The 19419-nt window shown below is 39.4% G+C and overlaps 1 protein-coding gene and 1 long non-coding RNA gene across 2 annotated transcripts in view; one reads left to right on the top strand and one right to left on the bottom strand.

The window, feature by feature from the left end:
* The window catches only part of LOC134792774 (uncharacterized), a 361091-nt gene that overhangs the window by 124417 nt on the left and 217255 nt on the right, over positions 1–19419 (bottom strand). The gene's annotated exons all lie outside the window — the stretch shown is intronic.
* LOC134792753 (zinc finger protein Xfin-like) lies at positions 8468–19400 on the top strand. The gene is made up of 5 exons (XM_063764056.1): positions 8468–8859; positions 9504–9650; positions 9727–9801; positions 10819–10896; positions 12690–19400. Exons 1-5 carry the CDS (start codon positions 8719–8721, stop codon positions 17049–17051), a joined length of 4803 nt encoding a protein of 1600 aa, XP_063620126.1. The 5' UTR covers positions 8468–8718; the 3' UTR covers positions 17052–19400.

The following is a 19419-nucleotide window of genomic DNA, read 5'->3' as shown; positions in this document are numbered from 1 at the left end:
ATCTTTCGCCCATGTAGCGAGGGCGCTCGTGGCGAAGGCGAACCCGGCTGACCCCAACCGGCTCGCTGTACGCGCACCGCCGGAGCAGGAGCAGAGATTCTTAGTGCCCACCTTGTACTTGCAATTTCTAAATATTTACAGCTGATTTATCTATATTGTGGCTTTCCATCAGAGAAGGGGTCCTTATGCTTCATATGCATAATGACCATTCCATTTAAAAAAGGGTACATGCCGAGTTATTATCTTGCTGTGACTCAAGCTCTATAGGTAAAACGTTTTAACAATTTTAACCTGTCGCGCAAATATTAATGGTTAAAGTTCTTTCTATTTGAAAGGCTGAAATGCACAATGTACATAATTAACTCAACATAATAATGTATTTTAATAAGTATTACCTACTTGAATGTATAATATATTATATCAAATTGTTTGTAGCAAAGATTGTATGTATATTGAATAATTTTGATGTGTGTTAAATTATGAAATTGTGCATAGAAAAGCATATTTTATTAGCATACCTAGGTACTTGTGCAGTATTAAATCTCTCGAAAAAATATTTCTATAAAGTTAAATGTATTTACTTACATAGTACCTATTTATCTACATTACAAATTCTTACATATCTTTCGTTAAAATTTTAGCGATTTTACAATAAAAAATGTGAAAAATTATGTTTTAGATGTTTATTAGTATTATACCTACTCGAGTGAAATCAAATGTTTCCTTATAAGGTCCATTGGGCTAACTTCGGAAGCGGGATAATTTTGAAAATGGCAAATGTCTATAAAACCAGAGGCACTTCACACTTTAGCAATAGTATTAGTACCAACTAGTACTATTATTTATTCTGTGGCAATAGCAACACTTCTGTACGTTGCTGCAATTACTGCAACGCTTACCAAGGCATCTTGCTTACCGTTGCTACCTCGGGTTGCTACATTAAAACGTTATCTAGTAGATATTTGCCATTTCAAAATAGGGTATTTTCCTACTAGTCAAATCAGTTACTTTTTTTAAACTGTCAAAACGATTTGCTAATATGGAATTTATATGAAACATTACATCGTGACGTCACGGTCAACTCACTTACTTTTTATATTTCTATCGGATTTATTAAATAGAACTTGTCTTTAAAAGTAACTCCTAACTGTGTTTTTCTAATAATTATCTGGTGCTTTATTTCACGCATGGTGTAAAATAAATTATTTTAAATACAGTAATACCCTGTTATCCCGTCACTATCCCGTTTTTTTAGAAATTACACCAATGCACACTTCGTAGGTACTTACGAGCCAACAGGAGTGGTCATTCCTCCATACAAACGTAGTCCTCGTTTTCCTCCGTGGTTTTTGAAGCTAGAGCAATGATTTTTTCAACACAGATTAATATTGTCAATATCTGTGTCGGACCGTTTTGCTTTTTTTGATATTTTTGTTTTTTAAGACGCTAGAGCCCTTCAAAAACGGCCAAAATGGCCTAATAGACTATGCCGCAATGAGAGGCGTGGTATTCAAAACTGATATCAATTAGCCAAAAAAGCAAAACGGTCCGACACAGATAATTTCATAATCATTTAGATTTCCAAATTTGGTTACGATTGGTTAAGTTTTGGGGGAGGAAAAAGAGGACTACGAAACCTCGATTTTTGTCATTTTTACGCAGGATTTTTCGCCTCAGCTGCAGTTGTCCCTATCGCACTAATTTTAGGGGCGGAGTCAAGTTTCTAAATACGTACACAGCCAGAAAAGTGATGGGCAATAGTCGACATTTAATGTCGATAATCTAGTGATGTAAGAAGTTATCGATAAACCGTCTTGTGTGCAAAATATCTAGATCCTAAGATACAAGGGGTTTTGGGTTGAGAGTAGGGAACACATGTTTGTAGTTATGATATACAATCTATTATGAACTTTTTGATTCTAATATTTCAAATTAGAAATCAAAATCAAAAATATTTTATTGCATGGTTAAAATGGGTTAACAAAATTTTTAGGTACCTACAGGCACGCTTCGTAATTGTCGAGCAATTTAGGGTCCTAGCTGAATTGGTTGTTCCATACTTACTCGTGCTCTATGGAATGTCCAATTTAGCTAGAACCCTAAATGGCTCAACAATCACGGAGCGTGACAGTACAAATGATTCATGTTCTGTATATCCTGCCCTACAATGGCGTTAATATTTGGTTGTCATGTCTATACTTCGTTTTTAAGCATTATTGAAAAAAAAAATAGTAAATACTAATATTAACCACTAAGTACATAACTATTACAAAAAAAGCTAAATAATTATACGATTGCATGCTTAAAAAGACACGTCAACTTCACTCTAATGCTAAACAAACGAAGAATAAGAACTAACAGCGATAAGACCGCCTGTTGCTACCTTTATCTACATTGTAAATCGGTTTTAGGGTTCCGTACCCAAAGGGTAAAACACGGGACCCTATTACTAAGATTCCGCTGTCCGTCCGTCCGTCTGTCACCAGGCTGTAAGTATCTCACGAACCGTGATAGCTAGACAGTTGAAATTTTCACAGATGATTTATTTCTGTTGCCGCTATAACAACAAATACTAAAAACAGGATAAAATAAAAATTTTAGTGGGGCCTCCCATACAACAAACGTGATTTTTGACCGAAGTTAAGCAACGTCGGGCGGGGTCAGTACTTGGATGGGTGACCGTTTTTATAAATAATGGTACGGAACCCTTCGTGTGCGAGTCCGACTTGCACTTCGCCGGTTTTTGTTAAATTTGTTTTTATGTTTGTGGTGTAATAAAGAATATTTTAGAGTCAGACCAAGAAAAGTCTACAGCAATTTTGATAGCACACGCAGTGCAAGTGTTATTTATATGTCATAATTTCATAGAAGCGACGTTTGAAATAATACTTGCACTGCGTGTTCTATCAAAATCGCTATAGATTTTTCTTGGCCTAACTCTACTTTAAATTACAAAGTAAGGCCTAAATTATAAAATAAGGCCCATCAATGTTTTTTTTTTGTGTTTATTAAACTTGATATTTTGTCTATAGTATTAGCGGACATGGCCTCAAAATTTAAACCCGCTTAAGAATCGGGCCTTATTTCGTGCATTATATACAATACTACCCATTTTTGTGTAGTCATTATTTATACTATAGAATCATTGTTTGAGTAGCCAATTATTTAAACAGTATTTTTTTAAAGGGCAACGGTGGCAATATTTTAAGGTCTGGATAATAAGATACAGATCTTAATAAGGATATCAATGTAAGTGAATGTTACCATGACTACCAAACAAACAAATGTGATAGAATTTGCCAGCTGGCATTGTAACATTCAGACAGTTACCTATGTACCTAATCTGAAATATGAATAAATTAGTAATATTTTAAACAGGAAAGTAAACCGAATTTTGGCCTTTTGCTGGACACAATCACAATAGTAATTTGTTTTACAAGAGGGCAAAGTTTATCGCCACCGGTTGATGCATTTGCAGCACCAATGGTAGAAAATGCAAGCTCATCATCAACTGCATAATCGACGTTTGATATGACTATTGAATCCGAGCTTTTTGATCATGAATCATGATAAAACAAAATTTTAGAAGGTCGCAGAATAGTGGATTTAAAATATTTATTTTCTGTGATCTCAAATATCAGGCACGATCATACAAATTGTACATTTGCTGATCTTGCCTTTGTCATTGAAAGACGTGGTTTACACGGAGAATATATATTTAAGTGTAATATGTGCAAAAACAAGGAAACGATACACTCTGAAGACCCAAAAAGAAAATGTTAGTAAATACTGCTCCTCCCCATGGTTACTTGGTTCCTTATTCAAGCTACCTGAAATTAAACGAGTAGGTTAGTAAATTATATCATTTTACATTATAAAGTTAAATGTTTAGGTATCTCAATCACTTACTCACTGGTGGACATGGACGCAAAATTTTTGCCCATCTACTTATACTATCTTATAAAAAATGAAATTTTGAAAGTTAGCACGCTTAAAGTTCGTTTTTTTTACATTAAGGTAACAGATTTTGACATGTCTTATTAAAAATTACCATTGAAAAATAAGTCATAGCAAATATGTTAGAATTATAAATCATATTAATCATATTAATGAGCAAGAGCACCCTAAACCGGCGAGCGTGTATGAGGAATGTTATGAATGTGAAGGAAGCGAAAGTGGTATGTCAGGATCGTAGCAAGTGGAAATCCGTGGTCTCTGCCTACCCCTCCGGGAAATAGGCGTGATTGTATGTATGTATGTATGTATGTATTAATCATATACTTTTTTATATTCTTTTGCTTTCATAAGTAATATAAACTAATTTTTGAAAGCGTTTTTCAATAATTATTAATAAAAAGACACGTCATGATTGTTTACCTTCTTTCTAATGCTAAAAAATAACGAACTATAATAACCGGGCCTTATTTGATACAGAACCTTGATTTGATAGGTACATCGGATATTCTGGGCCCCTGAGTTTGTTACGTAAAGGACAAAATGGTGACATGTGGTTAGAGCTGATACTGTTAAACTAGTGGTTCTGTGCGCTAAGTATAAAAAATAAGCTTCAGCGAACTCATTAAGCCTAGAAAAAACCCTACACCCTACTGCCACTTAAGTCAGTCTTGAGTCTTTGAATCAATTTCCGTAGTAGTACTACTACTACTAAGGTACTAGGAGGTAATAAGGCCTATAGTAGGTATAATAAGGCCTACCTGAAAAATAATGTTCTTACAACAGTGTAACCGTGTTAGTTATTTGAGTAACATATATGTAAAGTGATACAATTAAAAGCTAACAGCAAACCAGTACATAAATTATATCTTATGTACTTCTTATGAATTACACTCTTATAAAGGTTTCGGCTAATTACGCTTAATTACTTGAATAAAGGTAGATGAATTGCGTGCGGTCCAATAGGTAACCACAACTCACGGAGTCCAAAACAATAAGCTGATCAGCAAAGTCAAGTAAACAAAGCCAAGTCACAGTAGTAGAAAGATTATCGAGTTCCGTAAACGTAAGCCGGGTCAAAAAATTCAATCGCAACACAGTAAGTAATAAGTGAACGCCTCGTGGCAGTAACGCACGAAAAATAACATTGCAAATTGTCGGCAATGAGGCGCGCGCGGGTGCAAGCGTACGCATCTGTGTGCGTGCATTACACACACAAATACAGTCTCTCACGCCCCGTCAGAGCGACGGGTATATTCAGCTTGAAATCTCAAAATTGACTTTTAGCTCAGCTCCCGTTTCGTCTTAAGCACATTTTTGTGCACCGTTATAATTACAATATAATGTTCTATCTTGCTTTTTATTATGCCTGGACCTGGACCATATCAAAGCTATCTATTTAATTATACCAAAGTGATCATAAAATGATAATAATAGCACCTATATTTAATTTCTTAAAAAATTGATGTAAGTAATTTTCCATGCACGTTTACACATTAGCAGAGTCTACTAAATACGTATTATAATTTACTACGTATTTTATATATTTACAGAAATATTCAAAGGATAGCCATACCATACTCCATAGCCGTGGTCGTATGCCACGATTATAAACTTTAAGGTAAAGTGGCATACGGCCACGGCTATCCTCTGAATCTCTAAAAATATATTTAAAATATTAGTACCTACTTAAATTATAAAACTTATTTTTTCAGCTAGTTACTTTAAACCAGGGGTCTCCAAACCCCGGCCCGCGGGCCAAATCCGGCCCGCGACGCGTTCCAATCCGGCCCGCCGATACCCATAAGCGTGTGCCCACTGTCCGGCCAACATTGAACCAACAATGTTCAACATTCATTGAGAGTGGAATTGTTCCTAACAGCAGCAACCAGACACCCTCCCCCGACGCAAAAACCGACAGTGGCCCGCGCGAATGTTTCTGAGGCGCAATATGGACCTCAGCTAAAAAATTTTTCGAGACCCCTGATTTAACCTATGCTGACCTGCAGGTCTACAGCTCACAGAGCCACCAGTTTATGGTTTGATATTGTTTATAGTGCTTTAAAATAAAAACCAATTTATATTGTTTTTTCTTATTTTGTACTTTACTTTTAAATATTTTGCAAATGTGATTTCATGCATAGGTATGCACTTTTACAGTTGAACCTACGTATAAAAAATATTTTATAGGTACACTTCTTTGATACACAAACACTGTGTTTAACTTATATTGAGTGTCTATTTTAAATAATACCTAATATAATTTTAAATAAATTACTGCTATGAAACAATAAATTAATTTGTAAATAAATTTGTTGTAAAGTATTATCGTTGTGTAAATGTTTTCGGTGGCATTGTATGAGGCTTGTGCGATTAAGATTAAAAAATAAAATGTTTATTTGAAAAGGACTTTGTTTTTAATTTTCACGAAGCCGTGAAAGCCCTTAAGTACAGAATAAAATTAAATAATAGTACTACCGTACAGAAAGGAAACTTCCTACAAAACCGAAGTTTGACAGCGGTCCAGGGTCGAATCATGCTGTCTCTTTCTAATATATTTATGTCACTATCCCTTTCGGCTATTTAGGGTTGTCAAAATTTTAAGTAACAAATAAATAAAAAATATAAGTACATAGTTATTTGGGGCATTATCTATGAAAAGGGACCTTATTGTCGATGGCGCTTACGCCACGCAGCGTCGCGCGGCATTGTATTTACATCGGAAGCATCGCTAATAATGGCGTAAGCGCCGTCGACAATAAGGTCCCTTTTCATAGATAACGTCACATTTATTAATGTAATAGGTACCCAAATGGCACGCTTGTCAACGGGCAGTAAAGGCGTTAATATAAGTAAAATACTTGGTACCTACCGACCCGACGTCATTATGTTATGATCTATATTTCATGTTTTACGTTGTACTACGGAACCCAAAACAAACAGAAAACAACGTAGTAAAAATAAGTATTGAGGTTCATTCATAACCTCGGAGTAATTAACAATGGAGCCGCCATGTCTAAAATTTTCGGTACAAAATAGTCTGCCGTTTTTTGCGGGGGAGGGGCACATCAAATGTATAGGTACGTCATGTCAGATAAACGTCAGTCCATACATATGGTTGACATGTCGTTGACCATTGGCCGCCTTTTTTCGACAGAGGGGAACGCCTGTTAATGGCGGCTCCATTGTTAATTACTCCGAGTTCATAACTTTCATTCATTAGATAAGCCCTCTATGTTGGCAATACTTGACTAATTTATTATTCCTCCAAGTTTTATTTTGGTGAATTCACGCGGAAAATAAAGCTAACAGTAGCATGTTTATAACAAAATTATAGATTTCACTATTAGATGGCTATAACAAATTAATAAACTAAATAAAAGCAATTTATAACGTTCAAACATTAACTTCAGAAATCTAAACAGTTTCATAACTCCCGCTACTTTTATCGAGTTGCCATGTTTACGGCTGTTTGAAAATTGGCGCTCACACCATGCCGGGTGAAAAAGAGATAGAAGATCGAACCAGGTATCGTCAACATTTTAAAAGTTAAAAACAAGAATACTTGGGCTTGTCATAATGTATGTCTTTCCCGTACACCCGTGTAAAATAGTATCCCAGACGTTTGGGAGACGTGTCGACAGGTAGAGGTCCTTAATTATTATGAACTAAAGTTTAACAATTTGTTTATAATCTGTATTATAATCAGAATATAATGTAAATGATAATTATTGTCAGTTAAAATAGCATAATATTATTCAAATATTTAGTGTGGTTTACAGTTTAAATATAAAATTAAAAGTAATTAAAGTACTAGTTTTAATTTTCCGCTAAAATGTACGGAAATTATTTTTTTAAACATAGTAAATTACATGGTTATTTATGGTACAGTGTAGTAGTAATTATATCTAACCTACTTTTAGGATATTAAATAATTATTAATTTATTATGTGGCCTCCACGAATTCGCTTTTAGATTATTTTATTTTATTAAAATTGAGAAAAAAATACTTTAAAGTGATGATAAGTAGTAAGTACAAGTGATTTCACACAACTGTTCTAGTGCCACAATTGTTTTCGTATATACCATACCAATGACATAATTATGCTAAATATTCCAAAAAACTTGTTATCATCATGTAAGTATATTCCACTAAACCTCAAATGAATAATGTTGATTTCTATCTTTGTGAGAAAACTTAACAAAAAAATCATTTGGCTAAATCAGTAGAGTTAGACCAAGAAAAGTCTGCAGTGATTTTGATAGCCTACGCAGTGCAAGTGTTATTTAAAACCTCTATGAAATTATGACTTATAAACAACAGTTGCACTGCGTGGGCTATCAAAATCGCTGCAGACTTTTTTTGGTCTAGCTCTACTTCATTTATATGAAATATATAAAAAAAAACTGTAAATAAAAAAAAAATGGTACCTTTATAAAATGTGATCTTGTCACAATGTGATTAGTATAAAAATGAAACGGTACAGAAAAGGTTGACGTTCACTGAACGCCGCCATTGTTTGAGCGGGTTATGTTGGTCACCCTGGCGTTATTTTACGCGCACATGCGCAGAACGACAGGTGGTCGGCGACTCGACCCAGCCGTCTCGTCCGAACCTATCGACTTCTCATCCTCATCATCAGGCGCTTTCGTGCTCTAGCAAGAAAGATGTGCAGTGCTTTGTGTTGAAGTGCTCGTGGTGACATGGCGTCTTTTAATTAATTGTTATAGCAGTTCTGGTGTTCAAAATTTAGTTTATTTACGATGAGTGTGAATTATGATCGTGTTTGTAGACTGTGCTTGTCATCTCGGGGCGAATTACTGCCGATTTTTCCTACCACCAGTTCGGATGACTCGGAGCCTCTCGTCCTCGCATCAAAAATCAAGGATTGCGTGGCCGTACAAGTAAGTAACGTGTTAAAATAAGTGCTAGTGTGGTGTTTTTAGTGAAAGTAGACCCTCGGCGTACGTGAGAACTCGTCATCCGCCCCGGTTCGTGAATTGACAGCAGCGCGTTTAGGTGGAGATGTCGTAAGATCGTCCACCATTTTGTAATGTTCCACGGTTATCGCTCGGCTCGGTGGCCGCGTCGCGTCGCATTCCATGCAGCCGGCGAGGAATGGCGTTATGATGAGGGTCGGGTTTTGGCAATATTCCCGGGGGTCTGGCAGGGAGGGGGTCGGCTTTTCGCTAGCTAGGCTCGGCGTGGACATCGGGTGTATTGATTTATCGGGCGAGACCAGGCCGCTGCAGCTCGTCCCTCGAGCGGGAGCGGGTGACGGGTCGAGCGTCGGTGTCGGCGTGAGCGCGTTATAGCTGTGTGCGTATATCGAGCGCTAACCCTCGAGGGGCTCGCTGGCTGGCACTCGACTCGCTCCTACTTATTCGGTCGAGGAGCAGCCGTTTGCCGGCGCTCGTATATACCTACGCCTACTTAGTTTCTCCTCGCGCCGTATCTATACTCGAGGCGTTTCTCGCCCGTGCCCATTCTGATGAAACGCGCGGCGCTTTCGGCCTTCATTCTATGATTGCGTATGTTGTTTTTACAGATAAACGAGAATGACGGCTTGCCATCGAATGCCTGCAGGAAATGCGTGGACAACGTCAATAACTGGCACATATTTAAGACAGTATGTGAAAGGACACAAAACAAACTACAGTCTCTGATTAAAAAAGATGGCAGCCAACTAGAAGAGGTGGGTTTCTTTCTTTGGTAATTTGAGCTTGGAACTGTCATTGAAATCAATTAACAAAATCATTATGATTTTGCAGGTGAACATAAAAAGTGAACCTTTATCAGATGAGGCCTATGATGATGGAGTGGTTATTGATGGAGGTTATAATGAGGTATGTTGAGTTACACTTTTACATTACTAAGTTAGTTATTTCCTATGATGGTTGTGTACTGAGTCATGAGTGCTGCCAAGGTCAAATGGCCAGGTCAGGAAGTTAGCTAGAACTGATAAGGGCCTGCTAAGCTACTAATTATTGGCAGCTAATGGAACACTTATGTGGGTTATGAGGATAATGTTACTTTATTACATTGATCCATTCCTCCTATTGTTAAATGGCCATTTTCATTTATCCAAACGATTATTATGTCAATGGTCTTATGATTTGTCATGCCCTGTTGTGTACCTGTTTTCTTTATCTTTAATCTTTCATTAAGTAGGATTAGGTATGAAAGGCAATGGTTGGCAAGTATTGACCAGTCTAGTACAGTCACCTGCAATAATATGTTACCCTTTGAAGGCCGTAAAAATATGTGACACACTCCTATAGATCTACAAATAAGTTTGTGTCAGATATTTTAGCGGCCTTCATTGTGTAACATATTATTGCAGACTGTACCTAGTAACAACTGTGTTTAGTATATTTTTGTGTACATATGTACTTCATAAGACTCCTTTCAACTAAGATGTGAAAAGTTTTAATTCTTGTGCATTGTAACAATTCATAACAAAGATGTTATTTATTTTGATAACTCAGTCAATCTTTCTAATATTGAAATAATATTTCTTCAAGTTTTTAAGTCACTTTATTTGATGTTTTAACAAACTTTAAATAATAGGAGAGCTTTTTGATGTTTTAAAACACTTTGCTTTTTTTATTCTGAGTCATAATTTCTAGTGTTTCACCCATAAGTCAGATATATCTTGTGATCCCTGAGCTATCAAAAAAAAAAATATTTATCTACACTGACTTTCATATAGAAATATATGCTCTCTAAAAGCATCTTGACTTACGGTCCAATTTAATAAAAGTTTGTAGTAACTAAATTCACAATTAGATAAATATTGTTTATTCTAATACTCATAATGTATTTAAATATGGTTACTAATGAACAATATTTTTATATTTCAGGTTGCCAGTAGCAGTAAAGCGCAGCCGGAGGGCCCTCCAATCTTGGCTTCGCTGGGGCTCACACCGCGGAGTGATAAGGTGAAGATTACATGCCTTATCATTTCTGAGCAGGATATTACTTACACTTATAACACTTAAGACAACATAGAGGGCTCTTTAATATTTATAGGAAAACCTTACTGCTGCATTTATCAGTGGTATTTTGGTGTTAAAAAGTGACACTTATTTTATCACATGGATAAAGCTATCCATAGTAGACTGCCTGCTCTATATAAACTTACCCCCCATTTTCCACCCTGGATATTGACATTATGAATAATATTTTACACAATTTATTGTATATTAACCATAGCTTAGATTTAGAGCCCTAGCAAAAAACAAATGCATAAAAAATCTTAATGATGCAAAATATTATAGTAAATAAATAAATACATCATTTAGCCTATATACGTCCCACTGCTGGGCACAGGCCTCCTCTCAAGCATGAGAGGGTTTGGGCTATAGTCCCCACGCTAGCCCAATGCGGGTTGGGGACTTCACATACACCTTTGAATTTCTTCGAGGATGTATGCAGGTTTCGTCACAATTTTTTCCTTTACCGAAAAGCTAGTGTTGCTAGAAATAATATAACAGTAAAAAAAAACAGACTTGTTTGTATGGAGAAGTGGTTGTGTTCTATCATTCTCTTTCATCTTAATATTTAAAGAAAACTGCTGCATTTTTCAATGGTATTTCAGTTCTTTGAGCTCTTGGCCTACAACTGCTTAGAGTAGACATTAAAGATAGTCTAGTGTGAGCCACAAAGAACACAAAATCGAGCCATGAGCTCGCGAGGGACATTATGATTACTATTCTGTCTTCGTGGAGGCTCAAGACCATCGGACTGCATACATCCATCTCATTGGTCAAATGAGACCATTGTATGCAGCTTTCTATGCTCAAGTATACTTGGAAACGCATTCTAATTTGTTTCATTTAACTACATTACTTAATGATATGAACATGAAGTATAATTGTCCTCAGTAGTGTTTGTATAACTGAAGACAGTTTGTTTGCGAATAGTGCACTCTCAAATTATTAAAAGTACTTTATGTGTATTACCTACACGTACAGAACAAATTGAAGCTTGAAGAATTTCAAATTTGTAACTGCTCGGATCTGATGCACTTGACCACAACAGCGTGTGGACGCCATTTACCTATATAACGTCACATGTGCAATGCTAGTCCTTTAAAACCTTTTCACACTTTTCTTGAGTACCATGGCTAACAAGTAGCAACCAGTCTGACTTCGATATGTCATCACCATTAATATGAAACATTTAGTTTCCATGTAATATCAGTTTTGGAACTTAAATTCTGACAGATCTGACTTATCTCAAAGTATGCCTTTTTTATTAGAACTGTTATAACCTGTCAGTGATGTGATGTCGAGACTGGAAAAAACCTTAAAATTACATAGGAATTAGGTATAATTTCTCCAGCAATATGGAATGGGGGAATATACTTTGCAGATTTACTGATTATTTCATGGAGTATATAAGAGACCGTTTCCAACTACATACTTAACACTTATTAACAATTCATAGATTGTACTAAGTGGACTTTGTGCTATAACTTCTCGAGTGCTTGAGCGTGGCCTAGGAATAAAATTGGTTGACTATACAGTCATACTTTGGCGTGTTTTTTCATCTGCTATTATTGATGCTGACTGTACCTATATCTATAAAATAAATCATATTTTTTTCAATAGTTTAGTGCGACGTCAAATTTATTGAGAAGTGTTCATTTTGTTGTCATGTTGATTTTCATTTATATTTCAAGTCAGCACATAAGGAGTTAACTTATCATGGATAATAATAATATTTTCAGGGCGTCGAAAGCGAAAAAGAGGAGGAGGAGGACGAAGATGAAGAGCTGTTGGAGCAGGCCCCGCAGCAGTATACCAAAGCCGTGCCCAACATGCCGGAGGTGTCCATCACCGTGATGCGGCCCACCGGGGAGACCCTCCACGCGCGGCAGGGCATCCAGCAGCTCGCCTCCAAGGACTGCCTCGTGTGCGGCCGCGCCTACAGGTACTCCCACAACGCGCGCCGCCACGAGCTCACCTCGCACAGCTTCGACCGCTACACCAACAAAATCAACCCCCCGAGAAAACCCAACCCCACCAAACATTTGCAACCCAAGCTCAGACTCAACCCGTTCAACCCCAAAGCGCGACTCATGCCCAACCCCATCAGTCACAAGCAGTTCCAAAAACCGATGCCGTCTAGGATCATGCCCTCGCGAGTCGTCGCTCCCCCGAAACCTATACCGATCAAGCAACCGAGCAAACCCGTTCATAACAACTTACCGTACCCCTTGCGTATAAAAGCACTGAAGGATCTGCAAATTAAGAAGAAGGAACCGCAAATCTTGAAGACCCTTCTTACGGCTAAACCCGAGCTGTTGGTGTCCGAGCCCGAAATTATTAACTCGGGACCAGAGAGCCCGGAAACTTTAATATCGGAGCCGGAGATAGCGTCGTTCCAAGTTGAAACAATTTTGGGCGAACCCGGCTACGACCATAATCAGGAGGAGGAGGAAGCAGATGAATCCCATAATCAAAATCAGCATTATGACACAGTCGATATGGAATCTGACAACGAGATTGAAATCGCCCGCCAACAAGAGAATGAGGGGGAAGTCGATGAGACCCAGGAGGAACATGATGGAGATGACAACATGCAAGAAGATAATGAACCAATGGAAGGCATAGAAGGTGAAATTAGTGAGAACGAGAATGGCCAACATGAGGAAGATGAACATGGCGGCAGCCAGGGAGACATCACCATAGACGAACAAAATGATATTCAAGCTGAGGCCGATAGAGATAACGGTGAAAGTAATGGAGACAGAGAGGAGGAACAGGAAGACGGTAACGATGCCGAGGATAACGTAAATCAAAACGAGGAGGACGAGGATCTCCCGCCGGGCTTAGCGCCGGTTGTAGAAATCAACGAGGATATGCAGACTAATTCATACAATAGCGAACAGAACGAAGACGAGGAGGAGGAGCTCGATGAATCAGCTGCCAACGAAACTGTCGACGAAGACGTCAAGGAATATGATCCCGACAAGATCTACGTCACGAAAACGCAGAGAGATTTTATCAACAAATACAGAGATATCATACAACAGATCAACACTAAAAGATGTCTTTGCTGCGATAAGGAACATCCCCGCAGAAAAGCCGTCATACAACATTTACAGAAAAATGGACACAAAGTACCAAAGCACACATGCTATAATTGTGTTATAACTTTTGGTCATATTGGCGCATTGCTCAGTCACATGAGAGCTAACGTTTGTACTGACTTGTGGAAGGTCACTTACAACGAGGAGGGAATAACTGACGACCTGGTCATAGAAGAGCCCAAAGACAACAAGGTCCAGTATAAGGATATCTTCAATGCTAGATCGTATGCATGTAAACTGTGCCCGGCTAAATTCCAACTTAAACAGTTTATTATGAAGCATGTTCTGGATGTGCACGAGGATGGCCAGTCCCGGGTGCAGATGGCCTGCGTACACTGCGGGTCCAGATTCAAAGACAGGTCCCTGTGGAAGAGGCACATCCGGAACGGGGAATGCACAGTTTACATCGCATGCGATCTATGCCCTGAGAAATTCGTCAATATGCAAGACTTCAACGACCATGCTTTACATGTTCACGCCGGCAGTTTCGATCCCGATAATCAGAAAAATTGCATCGACGGCCGCCCCACCGACTGCCCTCTATGCGGCAAGAAACACGCCAACTATCCTAACTTGGTGAAACATTTGAAGACCGCTCATAACGAGGACAGACCTCACTACTGCCAGAATTGTGATGCTAAATTCGAAACCAGCGTCGACCTGAATAAGCATATCTACGCCGAGCATTCCGATAAAGTGTTAGGAGCGCAGCCCATCGAGCCCGACATGTCGCTCGTCAAGGAGGAAGCGGAGGAATACCATTACTCGTGCACGGAATGTAACGCCATATTCGAAACCGTAGATGCCTGGACCGACCACCAGGTCGCGGAACACAATCAAGTCGCGCACCACTGCGACCAGTGCGAAAAGAAGTTCCTGCGCCCGTCCGAGCTGGCGGAACACAAAAATACGCATTTGAGAGTGAAGTTCTACCCCTGCAGCGTCTGCTCCAACTCCTACAGCACACCGCAGAAACTGTCCGAGCACGTACAACAGGCGCACCCCGGCGCCGCGGCGATGGCTGCAGGCGATTCCGAATTCTTTTGTGATATTTGCATCAGGTCCTTCAAAAGTCGACAGGCCTACTCCAACCACATGCGTATCCACGCTAAAGTTCCCACCACGAACAGAAAACCGGGCGAGTCTAAAGGGTTCGCCCCGCAGATAATCGGAAAGCCGATCAAGCAGTTCCCCATGATCCAGACGAGCTTCGCGGCGTTCAAGCCCAACATCAACGTTCCGAACGCCCCATACTGCTGCGACATATGCGGAAAGGGCTTCATGCACAAGAAAAATATATGGAAGCATAAGAAAGTTTTGCACGCGGATATCCTCAACGAGAGGAACGACAGCGAGGAGAACACCATGCAGGCGTCCACGGAGGAGGACGAATATGTTAACGTCGACGAAAACGGTATCGCGTTGTCGACACCACAGTTCAACAGCTTCAACTTTTCCAATTTCGCTAACAACGCCCAACAACATCAACAGGCGCAGCAGCCGGCGGCGGCGGCGCCCGCGGACGCGACGCCGTTCTCGTGCGAGCTGTGCTTCAAGCGCTTCCCGCTGCGGACGAGCCTCTGGAAGCATAAGCGCGCCAAACACGGCATCATTAATGCCAGTGTGTCCGGCAACCCCGAGAACCAGGCGCAGCCGTCTCAGCCCTCTGAAGGCGGCAGATCCAGTTGCACAATTTGCAAGATAACGTTCTCAGATAAAAAGTCGTACTACCGCCACAGAAAGAATGTGCACAAATCTTCGGCACAAATATGTAAAATCTGCGGGAAACCGGTGAACTCCACGCTGGAACTGTACGAGCACTTGAAGGCCGCGCACGCTCGTGAATTACTAGGATATAACGCTAATCAGGGCACGAGTAAAGCGCAAGATATATCTCAGGAGGGCGAAGTGGAGTACGAAGCCGAACCCGAAATCGCGGACCCCAGCGCGGAGTATCAGGCTCGATACCCGTGCGACACGTGCGGGAAGCAATTCGTTGGGCTCCTGGCGCTTCAGAACCACCAGTGTATAAACCAAACGGTTTCGGAACCCCAAACTTTCGACTGTGAGATCTGTCACAAGAGTTACACATCGATAGCCGCGCTGAAGAGTCATCGCGGCTGGCATCTCCGCTCGCCCGACGGCAAGGCCGCCGCCAACAACAGCGGCCTGTGGATGCCGCAGCACAAAGTCACCAGCAAGGTCAGCAAGCACGAGGTCGTCGACCCCTCCCAGCTCGCGAGGGTCACCCACTCCACCCCCACCGCGACCGCCACCACCAAGAGAAGACTGCCGCCGGAGGTCGAAGTGACCGTCGTCAACCCTAACAAGAAATTGAGATCCGACGATTCTATGGAGCTCGAGCAGCAGAATAGCATGCCCGGAACCTTAGAAGATAGATACTGCACCATTTGCGACAAAGAGTTCACGAAACGCGCGGCGTACCAGCGCCACATGGACGAAGTTCACCAGCCCAACTCCGTGTTCTGTCCCGTGTGCGACAAGAGCTTCACGCGCAAGTCGACCCTGCTCGTGCACATGAAGAAGCACTACGGGGGCGACGGCGAGGGCAGTTCGAGTGCGATAGGTCAGGCGGAGGAGGACGCGCTCGCGTGCGACGTGTGCGGCGGACAGTTCGCCAGCGACGCGGCGCTGCGCGCGCACCGGGCGCGCCACCACGCCGAGGAGGAGGAGGAGGACGAGTCCGAGGACGACGGCAACGTGCCGATGGCGCAGCCCGGCGAGTTCACGTGCGGCCAGTGCGGCGACGGCGTGGCGACGCCGCGCGACCTCATCGCGCACCGCTCCATGCACGCCACCCCCACCAAGTTCTTCTGCAACATCTGCAAAGTTTACTTCGCGCGAGCCCTCGACCTGTCCTCGCACACCCGCGCGAGGCACGCCGACAACGAAAAGGTTTACTTCCCTTGTGCCATGTGCGAACGTTTCTATATGAACAAGAAGAGTTTGCAGCGACACATTGAGATGGCTCACTGATACTGAGAGCTCGACTGCCTGTAGCGTTAAGTTTGTTTGAATCGGGTTTGACGATTACTGCTACTGGACGCGATAGATACGATTTAGCAAGTCGTTTTTGGCCAATTGACTTGGCGTACGACTTTTGTAAATGATTGAAGCGGTCGGGGGTCGTGTCTTTGCCGGGGGTCTGCCGTCATTCCTTAGATGTTACTTTGGTTGGATGTGTGTTGATTTTATTGTCTCTCGTAAGCATTGCTCACTTCCCTTATTTTTATTTACGATATTGACTTTGACATTTTTGTATGGAGGGACAGTGAAAAATACATGTAATGTGTTTTAGGTACTTACTTATCATGACTTTCGGGATATTATCAGTTGAGATGTAACGAATTATTTTCTATATTTTTAAACATTGGAATATTGGGCCAAAATTGTGAAATATAGTCAAAATTAGTCATAAACCAGTGTTAAGATTAGATATGAGTCATGCTTATATATACTTGCGTTTTCTAAAATTATGGGTATTTTAGGATGGAGCGTCAATGTATTACATTTAAGTTTGAGAATATGCATGAATTGGATGTCAGCATATTTTTTAGTAGAAGCATTATGAATATGGTGATAAATATTTGTCAAAATGCACAATATCAGAGTATTAAAACGATGTGACTGCAATACATTGACACTCCACCCTCATAAGATTATTAAGACCAATGAGATCGGTCTTCAATGAGTTATTTTTGTATTTAAAGTATACATTCAGTTTTACTTTATTCTGTAAATATATTAATAGTTTAATTTAAATTAATACTAATGGTAATATTAGGACTTTTTAGTTAACGGAAGCGTACTAAAAGAGGACGTTTAAGTTTTATTAAATTGTACTGATTATTTTTAGACATTTCAAGTGTATAGTATTTTATAACTACCACTAAGGGCATAGCGCCTCATCTATGGCTATAACTATACTGTGAAGCTATCTATAGGTACTTAATGGCCTTCAAATGCTCTTTAGGTTAATCTCATAGGAACTGCATTTATGTTGGCTCAGACAGGTGGTGCCACTTCGATGGTTGTTAATAGCTTTATCTATTTGCATCTTTGACATTTATTAGTAACCACCAAAAATGGTACCTACCACGTAACTGTGAATGCATGTTTTATAACTAAAAGTCTGGTATTCAAGATTGTTTATATCTGCAAATAGGGAAATCATTACCCTCCTTCTGACGCAGTCGGGTAAAAATAAATAAATATCTGCCAAGGCGACATACAGATAATAAATCACTACTAGTGAATTACGTAGAATATTGAGAACGCAAGAGCATATGACTGATGCGAGTGATGCGTGTGATCAAACAGTTTGATTTACTATGTCGTTTCCCTTTACCACATCATGTACTCTTATTTGAATTTGGTAATTCATATTTGCCCAATATAATTATATCATACTTACAGAAGTTACAAAAATATTATGACTATAATATGTATAGTATTCGTTCTGTTGGCGAATCCAAATGTTTATACTTTTGCACTGTGAATATTTTATACTTCTAGAAGTAAACTTACCATGGATCTTGCAGAACTCATCACTGGAAAGCATAAAGTGCCAAAGCTTTTCTTAGTTTGCTTCATCTCATATAAAATATTTAAATAATAGCTGTAAGAATGTTCCTGTAATATTGTTGTACATTTGAAATATGACTTGGATATCAAATGTTATTTCATAAATGATCTTCTATTCTTATTGAATTGACGAAACAAATTCGAGGTATCTTAACGACATACAAATGTTTTAAAATTGTGTTTTTTATTTAGGTATATGAGCTGCATTCATGCTTGCAATGTTGCCACTCAATGATAATTACTCATTACACATCGTCAATTTAAATCAAATCATTAAATTTTATGTACGCACAAGTAGTCAGTATTTTTCGTCTGATGATGTTATAATGTGGTGCCTTCTCATGTTAAAATTGAAATAAAATAAAAAATACATTCAAGCGATAGACTGTAATGTTAAGAGGCATATAAGTTAATCTAATTGTACCTATTTTATTAATTTTTATATTTTCCAAAAACTGACTATGATTTATTTAAATTACTTTTACCTGATCAGAAAATTGTATTTTAATATATTTATGCAAATATTTATGAGAACCTTCTGGAACTATTGTGTACTTTGATTGCCGTTTAAAAAATCGATCAAGTTTTTTTTTAAATTAATGATATTTGGCAATTTTGGTTTATTCTGAAGCCCTGTAAAGAATATATTTATATTACATAAAAAAATATCCTAATATTATCCATAGATGAGGTTTACTTTTGTCATCTTTGTGGTTTGATAAATAAAGCGAAATAAATGAATACATTATCTTTTATTCAG

This window comes from Cydia splendana, chromosome 8 (assembly GCF_910591565.1).
Source record: "Cydia splendana chromosome 8, ilCydSple1.2, whole genome shotgun sequence".
NCBI lineage: Eukaryota > Metazoa > Arthropoda > Insecta > Lepidoptera > Tortricidae > Cydia > Cydia splendana.
Note: the sequence above shows the minus strand (reverse complement) of the source record. Positions and strands in the feature narration are given on the sequence as shown.

Bases quoted from the DNA above. Each gene is read 5' to 3' on its own strand.
- LOC134792753 (XM_063764056.1), top strand. From the start codon at position 8,719: ATGAGTGTGAATTATGATCGTGTTTGTAGACTGTGCTTGTCATCTCGG. The intron at 9,651-9,726 runs GTGGGTTTCTTT...ATGATTTTGCAG, and splicing joins ATGGCAGCCAACTAGAAGAG to GTGAACATAAAAAGTGAACC. The intron at 10,897-12,689 runs GTGAAGATTACA...TAATATTTTCAG, and splicing joins TCACACCGCGGAGTGATAAG to GGCGTCGAAAGCGAAAAAGA.